Source organism: Delphinus delphis, chromosome 19 (genome assembly GCF_949987515.2).
Source record: "Delphinus delphis chromosome 19, mDelDel1.2, whole genome shotgun sequence".
NCBI lineage: Eukaryota > Metazoa > Chordata > Mammalia > Artiodactyla > Delphinidae > Delphinus > Delphinus delphis.
Genome location: NC_082701.1, coordinates 13,927,922 through 13,947,301, shown reverse-complemented (window position 1 = coordinate 13,947,301; position 19,380 = coordinate 13,927,922). Strand labels below are relative to the sequence as shown.

General features: G+C 44.9%; 1 protein-coding gene across 2 annotated transcripts in view; it reads right to left on the bottom strand.

The window, feature by feature from the left end:
- The window catches only part of PITPNC1 (phosphatidylinositol transfer protein cytoplasmic 1), a 257,389-nt gene that overhangs the window by 13,986 nt on the left and 224,023 nt on the right, over positions 1-19,380 (bottom strand). For both annotated transcript variants that reach the window (XM_059998410.1, XM_059998411.1), the window contains 2 exons: positions 6,683-6,838; positions 3,826-3,889 (listed from right to left, as the gene is read on the bottom strand). In XM_059998410.1, the coding sequence (XP_059854393.1) occupies positions 3,826-3,889; positions 6,683-6,838 (220 nt within the window). The remainder of the gene's footprint in view (positions 1-3,825; positions 3,890-6,682; positions 6,839-19,380) is intronic.

Below are 19,380 nucleotides of genomic sequence, written 5' to 3'. Positions count from 1 at the left end.
AAATGTGATGGAGAGCAATGGGTTCTCTCCCCGGAAAAATGAAGGTAAGCACACTCACATAAAATGTTGCATAAGGGCCACAGCACTCAAGTTCATGTTTCAGGAAACCTGAGGCCATTGGGAAATGCTGGCTTGGTGAACTCAGTCAGCTAATGCCAGTCCCTAAGCTGGCTTCTTTCTCCACCTTGAGCTTGCTTCTCTCGTTGTTAGGCTGCTCTAAGGACTCCAGAATGATTTTTATGTCACTTTCATGAGGGAGTTTTATCTATACTAGCCAGAGCTACCACCTCTACTTTTTTAGAAGGGTCAGGATTCACGAGGTTCCACTCAATCACAACCTCCCTTGGGAAACCCTCTGTGTTCCTCTCTCAAAATACTGTCAGATTTGTGAAGCAAAACCATGCTTTGGTGAAGCAGGGCTGCCTATTTTTATCCACCTCCCCTTTCACCCCACCTTCTGAAATGTGCAGTTGTTTCTTCTGATTAGTGTTGCAGTCATGCAGGAGACACCCAAGGCTCATGGATAAAGACCAATCAAGGCTTTGAAAGACAAACTCAATTCCTCCAGCAGTGGAAATGGTTATATTTTACAATGTGCAAGAGCAGAATAAAATCTGTTTTAGGAAATAGTTATGTGACAGTCAAATGCTGAAATTCAGAAAAGATACAAAATTAATCCTCGGGCAAGAAATGATCACCATCATCTACAGTGTCTTTTTTTTTCTTTTTACTCTTAATTAAGCACTGGAGGTGGTGAGTCTAATCAGGGAGAAAGAGATCATCCTGGGCTGCCAGTGCATAAGGGTGTCCAGTTTGGGCACTGTAGGAACACACAGCCCAGGAGGTCAATGGAGCTAAAATTCAGCCCTAAGCTGACGGCACCTGCTGAAACTGCCCAGAAGGGGCGCCTTTTTCCTAATGCTTACAAGGCATCAGAGTTTAGCAGTTGGCCCTGAAGACATCTACCACTCTCTAGTATAATTAAATTTGGATTGAATTAATTAAACTGTCCCTTCAATCTAATCTGATTTAAAGTCATTCTTAAAATTTTAGCGAGCATCGGATTCATCTGGAGGGCTTGTTAAAACACAGATTGCTGGGCTGTACCCCTTGAGTATCTGATTCAGCAGGTTGGGGTGGGGTCTGAGAATCTGAACTTGTAACAAGTACCCCAAGGACGCTGATGTGGCAGGCCCACTTGCAGAATAAGTGCCATAAGCTATAGGAAAGGAGTTCTTTACTTTGAACCTTTTCCATGTTTACTATGAGAGCCTCACTGAGCCTGTAGAGACCAAAGAGAAATAAGCAACTTCAGGAACCCAAAACTGAAGGCCTGTTCTGGTGGGCGGTGACACAGCCATTTACCTGAAAGGCCCGCAGTCTGCAGCATTACCTTGAATAAGGGGCTGTGAGCAGGGCTATTTTCATTTATTTGACTGAGTGTCTGCATCTGTGTAATGAAGGAGCTACTGTTTTCCTGGCAAGCAGCTCAGCTGGGGGCAATGATGCCAGTAATTTAAATGAAATTGATGGGGTGGGTCTCAGACCCCTTGCTGAGTGAAAACGCTGCTTGTTTTGGTTGGGGCTAGGATTGTATATATAATGGGTGGATGCCTTCTCTGGGGAGTACAAGGTGCCCTGACCATCTATATCTGCTAAACCACACGCTTTTTTCTGCACTCAGATACAGAAAGGGCTTTTTGTCAGTAGACTCTCTGAGTTAATTCCTGTTTCCACCTCACCCATCTTAAGTAGATGTTCTCATCTTAAAGGTCTTCCTTTGATGCATTATTCTAACTTTGGGCCCCTGTAATAGTCTGAGTTTTGTTTTGTTTTGTTTTGGACTAAAAGTCTTTTAAGTCTCTTCTTGCTTCAGGCTCAGGTGAGATGGAAAAGAATCGGCCCCCATCCTCTGCACTCCAGCCATTCCCTTACTAGACTCCTGCCCACATTTTCTTTTTCTATATCTTGCCTCTACTCAAATTCTCTTTTCTGATCAACAGGCTTGCAGTGTTTTGTCCTCTTAATCAGGGTACGGCTACCCTTTTTTTTTTTTTTTTTTTTTTGCGGTACGCGGGCCTCTCACTGCTGTGGCCTCTCCCGTTGCGCAGCACAGGCTCCGGACACGCAGGCCCAGCAGCCATGGCTCACGGGCCCAGCTGCTCCACGGCATCCTCCCGGACCGGGGCACGAACCCGTGTCCCTTGCATTGGCAGGCGGACTCTCAACCCCTGCGCCACCAGGGAAGCCCACGGCTACCCTTTTTGATGCTGCCTTTTCCGAAAAGTCCTCTAAGGCATCCTGGCACTCAAGAGAAATCTACTGAAGTGCCCTGTCTCTTGGTCTTCAGTGTGGCAGAGTTTTGGCCCTTCAGGCCTCCGTTCACTTGCCAAACTTCTCAACAGTTTTGAGCCTCTTATTTGAACAACCTTTTGAAATTCCCTTAGTGTCGGTGGCAAGGATGCCAGGAGCGTGGTGGAGTGCAAGTTGGGGGAGACCAGCAGTTCTTAACCTTTGGGGTGTCTGTACTCCCCTTAAGGATCTGAGAAAAGTTCTCCAGAAAAAAAACCACCAGAAAGATTTGTTTAATGATCTGGGGAATTAATCACAGGAGACTCTCCCTCCCTCTGTCTCTCAATAGACAACCACAGATACGTGTTCAGGAGGTGTGACAATATGGCTGCCTGTGAGCAGCGTCCTCGGGGTATGTGATAAGAGAAAGCAAATGATGATCTTTCCAAAGAGTCTCTTCCAGAGGTCTGCATTTGAGCAAACCCAGGAAGATGCAAAGATGCATTTGCTTTTCAAAAGATGTGGATCTGGGAAAATTGTGCAAAAAAAAAAAAAAAAAAGCACTCCCATAGCCTACAGAACCCTGTCTTTTGAAATGTGGTCAGAAACAGCTAACAACATTAATAACAATCACTGTCTTTGCCCATTCAGTCCAATGTAACTTTTCACTTCAAATTTGATACCTTCTGCTAAGAGGAGGGAAGGGATTGGTGGAACAATGACAGAAAGGCACCCAAATGCAATCTAGGTTACACTGAGAACAAATTCAATGTGACTTAGGAAAAGGCCAAGGAGAAGGGCATTTCATTAGGCAATCAGATATGACCCAAGTCACATTTGTTTCTTTTTATAGTTTGTTTCTTTTTATAGTCAAGGACACTAGCCTCCGATGACTGATTCTGGGAATGTCAAGGATTCATGTGGACAAAATGATAGCACTGGGGATATGGGAAGGGTCCTCCATCCATCATGGGATGAAACAAACCTTGTTTCTTTCCATTTACTGAAAATATACAGAACTTGTTTAATTCTTCCCAAAGCATTTTAAAACAAGTCAGAACAATAGTCTCAGTTAGAAATAAGGTGGTACCAATGTCTTTGTCCTTGAATTCTTACAGAGTCCTTATGTTTTTGGTGAGGGAGTGTTTCCAATAGTCTCTAAATCAAAGGACTGCTTTCACTTGATATGATGCTTCACACGGCACTGATCTTGAAGTTTGGGATAAATCAGGATGGGTTTGAAGCCCATCCAACAGAGAATTATGGAGCCCTGCATTATCAAGTATGTAAGCATCAAACATGCTGAGGTCCTACTTAGTCAATAACTAAGTGTTGTGGTTATTTTAGACCAAGCTTCTATCACTACATTCTTCTTCATTATGTCCCATGGACAGTGCTGTTTCCAATACAGGAAGCAATAGCCCTGCCTTTGTTGTTGTCTTTCTAGGTAGCAGTTGAAGCCAGATGGACTGAAAGCCCAAGCCAACATGTTATGAAGTTGTTCTATGAGTCATTTTGGGGAAGTTGACTTACCATACCACTCATCAACCCATGCAAAAGCCTGTCTATGTCCAATCAGAAGAATATCTCGGACCACCTAAAAAAGCAAAAGAAGGATGTTTGACAGAATACGAGGTTTGATGAAAACTATCTGGAAAAGGGATGGTTCCCAATTCTTGGAATCCTGGCAATTACAAATTTCTCCATCCCTCTGGCCATATGTGATGACAATTAGGGGCTGACATACTTACTCTCAGCCCTTTCCATGGTGTCCATACACTTGCTGTAAATTAATCTCTTTATCTTATTTGAAAGTTGGGCTGGAGGTTGTTCACACTAATGACAACGACTTGGCAGTCACACAGCAGTGACTGGACTGAATCTCTAGGACTGATCACCTTAAGATTTTTCTCTTCATTTATTTTTACCTAAAACAGGTTCTACTTTTCTTTTGTGGAAGGGTGCGTCTCAGTGGTGCCAGGAGGTCATAAATGTTGGAAATCAAGAACATTTGTCCGGGTAGCAAGTCACTTCTAAGCCAAAAGCACTTAAAACTCTCTCTTTTCTAATGAAGTATCCTAAATATTGCTAAATTTTTTTTAAAAATAATTGAAGGTGTGGGATTCAAGAGAAGTAAATATCTTTCTAGGCTTGATTTTCATGTAATAAAAGCAGGGGGGGGGGGAGCAGTTTAGTCAACTATTCTTGAAAGAGATGAAATAAGAGACCTGAACCAGAGTAGAAAGTAATGGGAATAATGAACTTAACTGGAGACAAAAGGAATGAAATTGTTTCTTACGGTGACATATAACGGCAATAGAAGACTAAGAAAAATAATTCTAGAGGGTTTGTGTGTTATATACCATTTATGTGCTTTTATTTCACGGTATTCTTTTTCTCTCTTCTGTAAATATGCCTTTTTACATTTCTTAGATACTCAACGCTCTCCCTCCAACATTCCTTTCTTCCTGCCAAACAAATCTAGCAATTGTCAAAAACCTCTTGCAGAAGGTTCAAGCATGTTTCAATAAATGAAGGATTTTAATTCAGTGAATTTGCAGGAACAAGGGAAGCTTTCATAATGAAGTGTTTATTACTCCAGGCCTCTGGATATCTAGTGAGGCTTTTGTAATTCGGAAGGAGGAAACATGTAATGAAAATAAGAAACAACATGAAGCCATACACACTTGAGTGCTGAGTGTGTCAAATTCATGGAAATCAAAAGAACTGCATTGAGGCATCAGTAAATACACCCTATTGCATTAAGCACAACACAGCTGTCTACTGGAAACAAGAATTCAATAATGTGCTAATGGCTCCCTTTCGAACATTTTTCCCCCTTAACTGTGAATAGATTCTTCAAACACAAAGGTGTTCAGAGAAAGGCATCCCTGGCACTTAAAACCCATACAAATGCTAGCCTCAGATACTCATTAGTGGCTCATGTGCCACAGCAGGTGTGTTTTGGGGGTGTTGGTAACACTTCATTATATTTGGAAATGGGCAATGGGAATGCCTATTACTAGAGCGTAATTCTTGCAAGTATTTTAAAGAAATGGATTCTCAAAACTAGAAAAGAAACGCAGTGAGCCCTGTGGCAATCTAAATATGCTTTGTGAGAAGAGGAGATAATAAAACATACTATGGTAGTGGCCCTGATAAGAGGAGATCATTTGGGGTTTAAAAAAAAGGTGGGATGTTGTAGGAAGTCAAGAATATATAGCTGGAGCTCGACCCAGAGCTGAGGCTGGAAAATATTTACTCTGAGAGCCCGGACTGTCTTCCTGCTTAATACCTGGGACACAGCAGGTCCCAGAACTTGATTTCTCTGTGTGCCACTTGGCTCCCACCCCGGGCTGGGCAGAATGGATTCTGGAGCTCAGCAGATCAGTACACTTCTCTGCTTCAAATTTGCTCCAGGGTCTGCTATTATCAGGAGCCCAAGTTCAATCTCTTTCTTGGACCCAAATTCAAGATTTACATATTTTATTGTCAACTGCCCCCAAGATCAGTAGATAAATCCATCTAAGTAACAAAAAGCTCAGTGCATTAAGGTTAAATTCCAGTGCCCCCAAAAGAATTTCAGAAAGCTATTCTTTATCAGTTTTTAAGTGGAAAAATAAACAGATATCCAGCCTATCTGGAATGTAGAGACAACTTGGATAGTATTTATTTTCATGAAAATAGGAGTTACAAAGGGCAATGCTCAACATTGTATTTCCCATTAATTTCCATAAGGATAAGAGTTATGTTAGAAGCCCCTAACAAACTTAAATCATCACCCCAAATGGGTTCCTGCTACAACATTAACATGTTTAGTCAAAGTAGGCATACAACTGAAATCTGTGTTTTGAGGTTGTTAATAATTCTTTGGTAGCAGAATTATTAAAAGGGCAGAAATGCTGGGGTACACCATCTAATGGGACCACTGGGATTTCCTGTTCTGTCTCTTGGGGCAACTTCTACCTCAGATGTCTACATTTGCAGGATCTTTTGAGTGAGATCTGTCCTTGGGGGGACTCTGCACATACAGATAAACCCTGTGCTTCTGTCTGAACCTGAGTACCCAAGGACCAAGTACAAGTACCTCTCTCTGGAACTAGATTAGCCTGATGCCAAAGAGAGAAGTATATTTTGAAAGCCCAACTTCCTGAACATACTCACCCAATAGACATGGAGGTCACAGAATGAGAGATAAAGTGTAAGATATCTATTAGTGGAAGAAAATTAAACAGTAGACAAAATGCATTTTCATGAAAACCGGGTTTTCTAGATGCAGGTACCTCGTGTTGGCTCAGCGCTTATACATCTGTTGGGCATTGGGCACTCCAGCTCACAACAAAGACAATTACTTTGTCCATAGCCCAGGAACTGCTGTCCATTTACTTACCTTGTGTACAAATTGTTCCACTCTGGTCTGAAGCCCCCAGACCTCGAACTTCACGGTCACCAGCTTGTAGGAACACATGATGGGCTGATGACTATCTCTCCAGCCTTCCCTTAACTGGCCCCGTCCTGTCTTCTCTGACTTGAAGTGTTTAGGATCCTGGAGAAAAAAAAAAAAAATCAAAGAAATGATAACTTAAAAGTTCAACCATCTTTTTACACGAAATAAGTGAATAAGGGAAGCCAAGCGAAAGAAACCAGTCACCCAAAGACACAGTGTCTAATTCCATGTATGTAAAATATCTAGAATAGGCAAATGTACGGAAAACGTAGATAAGTGGCCTAAGGCCGGGGGAGGGAGATAGTATGGGGATCACTGCTATGGGAACGAAGTTATTTTTGAGGTGATGAAAATGCCCTAAAATTAGATTTAAGGTGATGGCTCACAACTCTGTAAATATGCTAAAAACCAATGAGCTGAACGCTTTAAATGGATGAACTTTATGGTATATAAATTAGATGCCAATAAAGCTATGAAAATACATAAATGAAATATAAAAAATGCTATCTACTACCTCAGTAGGGTTTTTCAGGGTGTGCACTGGCTCTGGGTTTGCTGATATTCTTTTTTTTTTTGGCCATATCACGCTGCTTGCGGGATCCTACTTTCTCGACCAGGGATTGAACCCGTGCCCTCGGCAGTGAAATTGCAGAGTCCTAACCGCTGGACCGCCAGGGAGTTTCCCTGCTGATATTCTTGCATAAAGTAATACTATAATAATCAAAGCATCCTGGGGCTTCCCTGGTGGCACAGTGGTTGAGAATCCGCCTGCTGATGCAGGGGACACGGGTTCGGGCCCTGGTCTGGGAAGACCCCACGTGCCACGGAGCAACTAAGCCCATGCGCCACAACTACTGAGCCTGTGCTCTAGAGCCCGTGAGCCACAACTACTGAGCCCGCATGCCACAACTACTGAAGCCCACGTGCCTAGAGCCCGTGCTCCGCAACAAGAGAAGCCACTACAATGAGAAGCCCACTCACTGCAATGAAGAGTAGCCCCACTCGCCGCAACTAGAGAAAGCCCACGCGCAGCAACAAAGATCCAATGCAGCCCAAAAAAAAAAAAAAATCATTGTCCTAACTGTGTTTACTGAATGCACCCTGTGGGCAGGCACAGAACCAGGTATTACATTATGCTTCCCCTCAACCAGATTTCTTTGCCCTGGGGGTTGTGCGAGGGCACCAGGTGCATGTGTGGTCTGAAAGGTATGGCCTGTGTGTGATTGCAGGGCACTTCCCTCCACTCAGAGAATGGACTCAATTCTACTTGGATGATCTCTGTTCCCTGACTTTCCTCCAGGGTCCTTCCTTACTTGTATCAGTGGCAGGAAGATGGTGGGTCTGGGGGTAGACAGGGACCAGAGTGGGACACATATATAATTAATGGAATACAGAATTGACAGAAGGGTTTCTGGAAGGGAGTAAGGAAAGAAGGATGCATAATAACTACCCCAAGGAAATAAGTACTTCTGGGGAGGGAGGGACTTGAGTGTGGGCAGCATTTTTGAATCTTTAGTACCAACTTTGCCAAGCTATATTTTTATCACCTGGACCAACCCAGAAACTGCTACTGAAATTATGTGCATAGGCCTAGAAAGATTATGATAATAACATGATATATGAGAAAGGCATAAGCACAGAGTTTGGCCCATAGCAAGTGCCCAACTGATGTTGGCCATTATTGTACTTCCCAAGGCAGTCAGTGAAGCCTCTGATGCTCAGCCCTACAGTCCAGGGCAGAGATAGCAATGCCTTTCCAAAGCACCCTGGAATTGCTGGTAAAAGATGTGATGTTTAAGACCATGGGACTAATTCCTGCCTGACCTGTATTCCTACACCACAAAATGTGCAGTGGTTAAGAATCCACCTGCCAATGCAGGGGACACAGGTTTGAGCCCTGGTCCGGGAAGACCCCACATGCTGCGGAGCAACTAGGCCCGTGCGCCACAACTACTGAGGCTGCGCTCTTGAGTCTGCGAGCCACAACTACTGAAGCCCACGTGGCACAAGTACTGAAGCCTGCACGCCTAGAGCCTGTGCTCCATAATGAGAGAAGCCACCGCAATGAGAAGCCCGCACACTGCAGCAAAGAGTAGCCCCTGCTCGCCACAACTAGAGAAAGCCCACGTGCAGCAACGAAGACCCAACAGAGACAAAAAAATTAAAAAAAAAGAACAAAGACAGAAGGCCAGTAAATGAAGAGATATATCATCAGGGAGACTATGGGAGATAATCTCCAAAGATGGCCCCCATCAATTCCCTCCCTCACTATGCCTGTAAGAGGTGGAGGCTACTTCCCCTCCCCTTGAATCTAGACTGGTCTGTGACTTGCTTTGACCAAAAGAATGTGGCAGAAGAGACACTGTGTCAGTTCAGGTCTTTAAGAGAAGCTGAAAATGGGAAGTCTGCCACAATGTAAAAAATCTAGCTTGATCACCCTGAGACCACCATGCTGTGAGGAAGCCCAAGCCTGCCATGTGGAGGGCCATGTGGAGAGATGCTCGCTCATTCCATCTGAGAAGCCAGCACATGAGCGAAAGAGCCGTCTTTGATGTTTCAGTCCAAGCATATACCACGAGGAACAGAAGATCCTGCCCAGCTAAGCCCAATCGAGATGGCAGAATTGTGAGAACTAATACATTGTTGTTTTAAGCCACTAAATTCTTGGATGCATTGTTACTCAGCAAGAGATAACAAAACAGGAGCATCAAATGGATTCCAAAACAGATGCAATAACTGGATCTCCAAAGATGAAGAGAAAGAATGCTGCTTGCTTTTTTCCCAGAGCTCACCGAAAGTTCATACAATTAGCTACACCCTTGAAAACTATACACAAGGAAATGTACGGCTGCCAAGCAGTTCCTGAAACTTAAAATACAAGAGCTGGAGTTAAACAGGGGAAGCTGGTTTCTTTTCCCACCTGCCCTTTGACTTTCCCGCAAGAGGCAAGTGACGAGTATGATTATCAGCACATGGACAACTATCTTGAGGCTCAAAAGACACGACCTCCAGGCTGTGGCCGACCAGAATACACACAGGCAAACCCTCGTGAACCTGAGTGGAGGTTATCCTACTCTGGTTAGCAACTGGGTAAATAAAGGACAGTTGCAGTGCCAGCGAGCAGTTGAAAGCGAGAGGGCAAAGTTCCTGGCAACCCAGACATTTAAGAGACAAAGGACCCAGTCAACAAAGGAAGTGTGGCCGTGGCCCGAGCTGCTTTCACTTGTCTCAGGTCCTGTGCACTGGGCCTGAGAGAAGCCTGAAGATGGAAGCCCCTGGGTCAGCTGGCTGCACCCCACGCTCCCCTCCCCAATGTGAGTCCCTGATTCATGGACTAGCCTCGGCTTGTTCCTTCAGCCAGCCACTGTGGATCTTGACGTGATACCTATCCTAGAATCTTCGTGTAGATTCCAGACATCTCAAGAATGACGTTAAGACTCTGTAATATTAAACGTGGAACACCGGCAGATTGCATTTCCAAAGCAATTAAGAGTTGTGGGGCCTCACAGCAAACTTCACTTCTGAATAAGACCTGAAAAGTACTGCCTGCAAAGTGAAAACTATGCAGACACTTAAATTCACATGTGGCTCCCGATCGAACCACAAAATTATAGAATGATATCAGGCATTCGTGAAACAGAGCTTTGGGAAAAGGCTAGATGGGTATGAGAAGTGTGCTGTATTTTCAAGATGCGGAAAGGGATTTTTAAACTGGAAGTGGTAATTTGACTTCATACCCTCAGTTTTATGGATAAGGATACTGAGGCCTGAGAAAATGAAATGTTTTGTCCCCAAACCATGGGCACTTGGTAACAGAGCTGGGATAAGAATCCCTGCCTCCCCTAATTCTAGCCCAATGTTCTTTCCAGTACATTTACTTTGAATATTAAACAGCGAAAGGGTGTTTTTGTTATAGCCAGATGCCAAAGAAGCAATTAACAATTGGGCTTTTTATGGCAACAGTGTGTTGATTTTTTGCGAGTCTGGTGTCATATCCACAGCTGCTGATTTCATCTAGTAAATCTCATCCATGGCCTATAATTAGGGATTCACTTTCAGAGAGCTGGAGGGAAGTACGGGAGAGGGATTTACCAAAGGACTCCTTTAATCAAAACTCAAGATCAGAAACGAACATCCAGCTGAATACCTTTGAATGACAACGAGCAAAATAAATAGATAAACTAATACAATTTAAAAATTCAAACCACTGGGTCTTATCTGAAGTATTCTGGTCACTACAAACTTTCTGCCTTTTCCCCTCCCCCTCTATTTCTCCTCCCCACCTTCCCCCCAAATACTCATTCTTCTGGAAATTATTATCTTCAACTCTCATTCTCTCACTTGAGTTTATGAACATAAATATCTAAATTGCCCCATTCATACAGCACTCGATCTTTCTTACAACTTTTTTTAAAATTTTTTAATTTTCTAGTTTGTATTTCTTTCTATAGCTGCTATAGTATTTTTTAATTTTTAATAAATTTATTTATTTATTTTTGGCTGCATTGGGTCTTTGTTGCTGCGTGCGGGCTTTCTCTAGTTGCGGTGAGCGGGGGCTACTCTTTGTTGCGGTGCGCAGTCTTCTCATTGCATTGGTTTCTCTTGTTGCAGAGCACGGGCTCTAGGCGCGTGGGCTTCAGTAGTTGTGGCACACAGGCTCAGTAGTTGTGGCTCGAGGGCTCTAGAGCACAGGCTTCAGTAGTTGTGGCGCACGGGCTTAGTTGCTCCGCAGCATGTGGGATCTTCCCGGACCAGGGCTCGAACCCGTGTGCCCTGCATTGGCAGGCGGATTCTTAACCACTTGCGCCACCAGGGAAGCCCTGGCCTATTTTAAAAGGACATAAAAGTTGACTTTAGTGTGACTGAGAGATTATGCATCTCCAAACTCTTGCTGGATCCCAACCCGGTGCAATCAGAAAACACAGTGAAAGTTCTCTGTAGTGGGTTGGTGACCCCCCCACACCAAAAGATATGTCCAAGTCTTCATCCCTAGTACCTATGAATGAGATCTTCTTTGGGAAAAAAGGTCTTTGCAGATGTAATGAAACTAAGGCTCTAGAGACGAGCTCATCCTAGATTAAGAGGGTGGGCCCTAAATCCAATAACAAGTGTCCTGATAAGGGACAGAAAAGAAGACACAGAAAGGAGGCCATGTGAAGTTGGAGGCAGAGGTTGGAGATATGCAGCCACAAACCACAGAACTCCTGGAGCCGCCAGAAGCCAGAAGAGGCAAGAAAGGATTCTCCCCTAGAGCCTCACCGTCACTAAGAACTTCTGTCCTCCAGAACTGTGAAAGAAACCTCTGGGGGTGAGGAGTACGGTTAAATCCCCAATGTTTCTGATCAAATCAGTCTTGGGTGGGGTCCATGCATCCAGGATTTCAAAAGCTCCCCAGGTGATCCAAACATACAGCCAAGGTTTAACCACTACCGTAAGGTGCAAATGTCATCTCTGTGCTCCACACGAGGAGCCTGAAGCTCAGAGGCGATTGCTGACTTACCCACAGTTCTCCAGGCCTCAAGCTCAGGTCAACCTGACTCCCAGACCTGGGCTCCCTGCTCCTAGACCATGTGGATTCTCATCTGAAATTCTGGCACAATCTGTCAGAAGGGGCTTCAGTCTCCTCATCTGCAGGATGGTGTTAATACTAATTCCCTTGTGGGACTGTTGCAAGGCTTAACTTGGATAATGTCGGTGAAGTCCCCAGTCCAACACCCAACAGGTGATGCATGATATACAGGAGATATCCCAGGGCTTTAAGAAGCACATGATACTGAAACATCCTTAAGAGATTTCAATTTCCTCAAATCTCAGCTCCTCAGAAGAAAGGCAGCAGGAATATCTTAAGTGCTGCAGGATTATCTTTACTTTATTGTTATCCTGTGGTTGAGTGTATAGAAAAATAAGTGCCAAAAAATATGGCTGCCCACCATAATGCTGGTGTTCTTGTGTCAGTGAGAGGCAGGGTGGGCATTTCCATTTCCTGGAAGCTGTCACCTGTCAGTGTCCATTAAGTATGGTGGTGGAAGAAATCCCAAGAAAAGGGTTTTTGCTTATTGGACTCTAATGACTAGGTTCTGGGCCAAGGACAAATGATAGTCTTCAATCTTAGAATCAATTCCTTTCCCTCTTTCTCTTATGTTTCAGGAACACTGTTCCAAGTTGACAAAGCAGAGAGCAAAGCAGATTGCCCTACTGTAGGCTGATCCCTTAAAGGAAGGGATTTTACTGATTTCACCAAGGTTCTGGAACCACATAGGGGCACACAAAGGAGCTGGTCCATCCAAGCTGGGAGCTTCCCTGGCAGGTGGACACACTGGGCAGCTATCTCCCCATGTCAGGATGGGCCAGCCTTGAAACCAGATAACTTCGAGCATCTCAGGCGTTATATAAAAGCCTTCCTCCTGAAGAGTTGAGAACGACACAGAGATAAATGCAATCCTTTCCTTCCAGTAATCATCCAAGCTAGGGTGGAGCTTGTTTCCCTAACGGGGAGCCTAGCTGTGTAAGTCTGCTAGAGCTATCATAACAAAGTACCACCCACTTAACAGCCACTTTGTGGTAAACCACCCACAAACTGGGTGGCTTAACAGAAATTTATTGTCTCACGGTTCTGGAGGCTAGAAGTCTCAGATCAAGGTGTCAGTAGAGCAGGTCCCTTCTGGGGCTTGTAAAGGAGAATCTGTTCCATGCCTCTTTGCTAATTCTGGTGGTTTGGTTTGCTGGGAATTCTGGTGTTCCTTGACTTGTAGATGTACACCCCGGTCACATGGCGTCCTCCCCGTGTGTCTTCACATCGTCTTCCTTCTGTGCATGTCTGTCTCTGTCTCTAAATTTCCCCCTTTCGTAAGGACACAGTCATATTGGATTAGAGAGCACTGAACCTCATTTTCATTTGATTACCTCCGTAAAGACCATATTTCCAAGTAAGGTCACACTCTCAGGTACTGGGGGTCAGGACTTCAACATATCTTTTTGTGGGGAACCAGGCCAACCTCTAACACCAAGTCAGAGAGGTTTTCACAAGGGAAGTCTTCTAGATTACCCTGTAACTCTTCCACAGCTTGTTCACCTACTCGGTCAATGCTCTTGCCTTGAGGACTCTGCCCAGCAGCTGGCTAGCTGGGAACGCACCAGGCTGCAAGTTCCTCCAGCTGGGGGGCTTCTAAATTCACCCCCAGTGAGAGCTCTGGCTCTGGATCCTATCGGTGCTCCCCAGGCTTGGCAGATGGCAACTTGGACCCTTGTCATTAAAGCCCATCTTTACGGAGGGAGCCGCACTGGTGCCAGGGCTTCTCCCCGGGGCCAGATGGACCTCGCTGGTCACACTTCCTTCTGCGCGGGCGCATCTTCTTTAGAAGGCTTCCTCTTTCCTCTCCCCGGGGTCAGTCACACCTTCAAATTTCATCCATCTCGCACTTGGACAAAGCAGAACAAAGGTGATGCTAAGGGCTTTGATTAGTGCAGCCCATGTGAAACTGTGTCCCTGGGTTTGTCAGGATCAGTCTCACACCTGGGAGGTGCCAGGAGAAACCCGCAGGAGATCTCAACCTGGCTGGAGCGCAGCTTGCATCTCAGAGGCAATATTATTAGCCAACGTTCACTGAGATATAAAGTCTCCGTGATTAATTACGCTTTCAATTTGAACCACAAAGGACTATAGCCAACAGGGGCGTGCCCTGTTAACTGAAATTAGAAGTCTTTGATAAATGTTAAATGAAAAGGGGCTAAGCAGTAACTGGCTAGGAATTACTATATTATGTAACCATAATGCTCAGCCCTCAAATAGAGATGAACTAACCAATCTGAAAAATATCAGATTTTTTCCTGCATTCAGGAACTTTTCCTGATGACTCCAAGGTGGTATTATTCTCATTCCCCTTCAATGAATGGCCGTTTCAACCAGCTAAAATTTAGCCGCAAATTTGGACCAACATTTCTTAAACCTGAATCCTAAAAGGGATACGCATAAAAATTAAAGTGCTTTCAAAGAAGCTAGTCCCAACAGACCACATATTAAAGGATCCCATTCATATGAAGCGTCTAGAACAGGGAAATCTACAGAGATAGGAAGATTAGTGATTGCCTAGGGCTGGGGTGGGATTGAGGATAAAAGACTAGGGGGTGTGATAGCTAACGCATACAGGGTCTCTGGGACTTCCCTGGTGGCGCAGAGGTTAAGAATCCGCCTGCCAATGCAGGGGACACGGGTTTGAGCCCTGGTCCGGGAAGATCCCACATGCCTGTGGAGCAACTAAGCCAGTGCGCCAAAACTACTGAGCCTGCGCTCCAGAGCCCATGAGCCACAACTACTGAGCCCGCTCACTTAGTGCCCGTGATCCGTAACAAGAGAAGCCACTGCAATGAGAAGCCCACGCACCACAACCCTGCTCTCAGCAACTAGAGAAAGCCCGCGCGCAGCAACGGAGACCCAACACAGCCAAAAATAAATAAATAAAAAAAAATAAAATTCATACAGGGTTTCTTTACTGGGTTGATGAACATGTTTTAAATTTGACTGTGGTGATGGTTACGCACATCTGTGAAAGTACTAAAATCCACTGAATTCTACACTTTAAGTGGGTGAACTGTATGGTATGTGAGGTAGGTCTCATAAAGGTGTTAAAAAAAAAAAAAGCCAACAGCACTAAGGAGCTTTCATCACAGTGCACTTGAGAACTGGCCAAAAACTTTACTTAAAAGGTCACCTGCTATGCATCAGCTTAAAAAAAAAAAAAAAAAAAATCCCAAATGCAAATTGTAGCCAGAAGCAGCCAATTCTTGCTTTGTTAGCAGTTAATACCTAAAGTGCTATTTTTAAAGCATTTGCTCTTGGCACTAGCGTGTACTGCAAACACGGAGTGATCTGTTAGTCCTCTGCAAAGCAACTCTTAAAGGAGCTTGACTCAGAAGGTGTGTGTGACATGTAGAAAGGCAGAGAGAAAGGTGGCTGGGCAGGGGGAGTGTTTTGGTGGGTGTTCTGAGCCCTTCTCGGTTCTAATTCAGGGCCGGGAGAACTCAAAACTCTCTACCTGAAGAAGAGGAAGATTAAAATGGAAAATTTGAGTACAAACCACAAAACCATTGACTAGTCAGCAGCCTCTAGCCCTGAGGGTGACCACTGGTGATGCCTTTTGGGGGGGGCGGGGAGGAGACGAAGGCAAAAGAGAACCCTGAGAGAGGTGGTCAGGAGAAAGTGGAGGATGGAAGGAGGGGGAAGTCGCCACACTAGCTAATGTTCATCAAATGCTTGCTGGGTACCAGAGCCCGGGTCAAGCACTTCAGATATGCTCTCTCATTTAATCTTTGTGGTATAAGAAATATACGTGAGGTGACTCAGGGTGCAGCCCTTAGATAGCCTCACGATGGGGCTGGTTCCCAGAAAGATCAAGGGCTTAGACCGCTGACCTCTGGGGAAGGGAGAAGAGGGAGGCTGGCGATTGAAATATACAAATTCTTGACAGTGAGATCTGGAGAGCTTCCAGGTTGGTGAACACATCACTGTGCTGGGGCGGGGGGGGGGGTGGTGGTGGTGGTGGGGTGGTGGTGGTGCAGTGGGCATGCCTGGAGAGGACGTGCAACCTTGTACCTCCCTCCCTCATCCTTTGCCCTGTGCATCGTTTCCTTTTGGCTGTTCCTGAATTGCACTCTTTCTAAAAAACTAGTAAATGTTCGTTTGTTAAACATAAGTCAAGTGGTTTCCTGATTTCTGTGAGCTTTCCCAGCAAATTCTCGAACGTGAGGTTGACTTTGTGGGAAGGAGTTAATACTAGTTAATACTGGTTAATGTGGTGGCCCTGGACTTGTGACTGGCATCTGAAGTGGGCGTGGTCTTGTGGGACTGAGTCCTTGAACTTGTGCTATGTGATGCTAAAGCCAGGTAGTGTCAGAACTGAAGTGAATTGTTGACACCGGGTTGGTATCAGAGAATTGGAGAATTTGTGGGTTTCAGGGCAAACACCCTGGAATTCTCCTGACTACAAACCTCTAAAGTAGTACATTATCTTCATTTCGTATAATGTCCAAAGGAACGTCCCCATCCTATTCCCAGACTCACTCTCCACAGCTCCATCTGAGCCCTTGCCATGGGCTCCTTCCACAAGCCTCCTCCTTCAGAAATCTCCAGATGGGCAGCAGGCATCAATCAATCTCTATGTTCCCCTACGAACTCCTGGGGCCACTTTGCAGCCTCGCCCCAGTCTCCCTGGATGGCGGAGCTGCGTGTGGACCTGCAGGTTCCCAGCTCAGCAAATAGTCAGCCTTTTTTTTTTCTTTTGCAGATGCTCCAGTTTCTGTAATTAATTCTCTTGGAATTCTCCCGTCACATGGCTTTGGGGTTAGGCAATAAGTGTACCCCCAATGATTCTGAGAACTCCCCTCCCCCATCTTCAAATACAGACTAGGAATGGAGGGGAGATGCATGATGGGTGCCATGGCGAAAGGGCCAGCTGGGCCGTCTGGGCCAGCCCTGGGGAGTCCCTGGCCTCAGTGATGAGCGGCTGCCCAGGGAATGTGGCGTTGTAACTCCTCTTTGTCCCCAGCTTTGGGCCTGGTTCCCAATTTCAGAGCAACAAGAGGCGGCTCCCTAATATCCTGTTACATGAAGCTACTCTGTTCCTTTTGGCACAGATATGACTATATTTTCAAGATCACCTCTAATCAAAACCAATAAAGTTATTCAAAGACCCACTGGAGAGAACCCCGCCTTATGTTGTGTGACAGTGAGAGGCTAGGCACCAGCATCCTAATAGCCAGGGAGCCAATCTCTTCCCAGAAAGGAGGGCGGTTAGGACCTGGCTCCATTGGCAGACTCTGAGCTGGGACTTCGTGTTGTGGACTGTCCCTGCTCACTCTGATCTTAGCTGTGCTGTTTGGACACAGGCTATGAAGCATTAATAACCGTATCATATATCCATACTGAGGATATACAATTTTGCCCACAGATAGTGTAAGTTTCTGAAATCAAAAGCTGATAACAGGGGCTTCCCTGGTGGCGCAGTGGTTAAGAATCCACCTGCCAATGCAGGGGATATGGATTCGAGACCTGTTCCGGGAAGGTCCCACATGCTGCGCAGCAACTAAGCCTGTGCGCCACAACTACTGAGCCTGCGCTCTAGAGCCTGCGAGCCACAACTACGGAAGCTCATGTGCCACAACTACTGAAGCCTGCGCGCCTAGAGCCCATGCTCCGCAACAAGAGAAGCCACTGCAATGAGAAGCCCTCGCATCGCAAAGAAGAGTAGCTCCCCCCCCCTCGCGGCAACTAGAGAAAGCCCGTGTGCAGCAACGAAGACCCAATGCAGCCAATCCATCAATCCATCAATCAATTAAAAAAAATTTTTTTAAAAAGCTGATAACAGACTAAGAAATATTCTCGATGAGTTGCAACATGGCAACAGTGATCAGCACTGGATTAACTGTCCCTGAATCTAGTTTGCCCCTCATGTATGGTATTGTTTTGGGAAACTTGGACCTCCAACTTGTTGAACAGAAACTGGGACAGAGATAGTCAATAAGCCAATCACTCTGTATTTGAAGGCAATAAAGGATTTCCATTTTTAAAGCTGGAATAGATTTCAAACTGATCTTAGCTTTAGAACTCATTTTGTTTTCCCAGATGTAATTATTATTTGGAATCCCAACATATAAAGAAGGTAAAAATGATGAGTGGATTCCTTGGACTGTTTCAATCTTCATTGTTTGACACAATATATGTCACTGTTTACTGGGCTCAGAAGCACCTCTGTGGGGCCCGAGGTTCTGTGGAGCAGAACTGAGTGGGGGACCAAAAAAGCTTTGCAATGAGACACGCGTGGGTTTGAATTTCTGCTCCAGCGACTACTACCTGTGTGAACCTGGGCAAGTTATTTAACTCCAAGACTGCTGAGGGGATGATAAAAATGAGAAAAGGAACGTTTCCTAAACTGGTGTCTGTGGGTGTATTCTTTGGGGGCTATGACTTTTATTTTTTCTTTAATGGGTTCCTGTATTACTCTGCTGTGGGATGGCCACGTTTTGTTTTTTCCAGACCAGGTTTGTTTTGGCCAACCCACTATTTTCTAGAATGTTCACAAGGAGGAAAACTTTCCTAAAAGATGGGGAGTCGACTTCCATCAGATCATTAAACCTAAGGAGGGTAACCAAGGGACTGGAAAGGCCCTTCCTCTTACTTACTCTGTCTTTCCCTAAGATCCTCCATTCATATGGTCAGTGAGACTCCGGGTTAACGAATTACATTTTAGGAGGAAACAAATTTCCTAGAGTGCTTTATAAAGACAGACAACAGTGTTTGTAACTTCAGCTTTGCCTGAAGGGGCCAGCTTGGTGGGGGAGGAGAAGCACAATCTTTGGGGTTTGAATCAAGGCTTCCTGAAACGTCAGCAAGCTACTTAGACTCTCTGAGCCTCAGTTTCCCTATCTATAAAATGGAAACAATATCTATTCTACTGAATGGTTAGCATTAAATGATATAACTGAATAAAATAACTTAGCAATGACCTTTCTTTTTCTCAAAAGTTAGTTCCTGTCCCTCTAAAGTCAGGTTTAGCAATTCTGTGAGAAATCTGTTGAAACGTATAAGGCCCAAGTTAATGAGCTGATAATTCTATGTCTTTCTTTGGGTCCCTTAACAATTAAAAAAA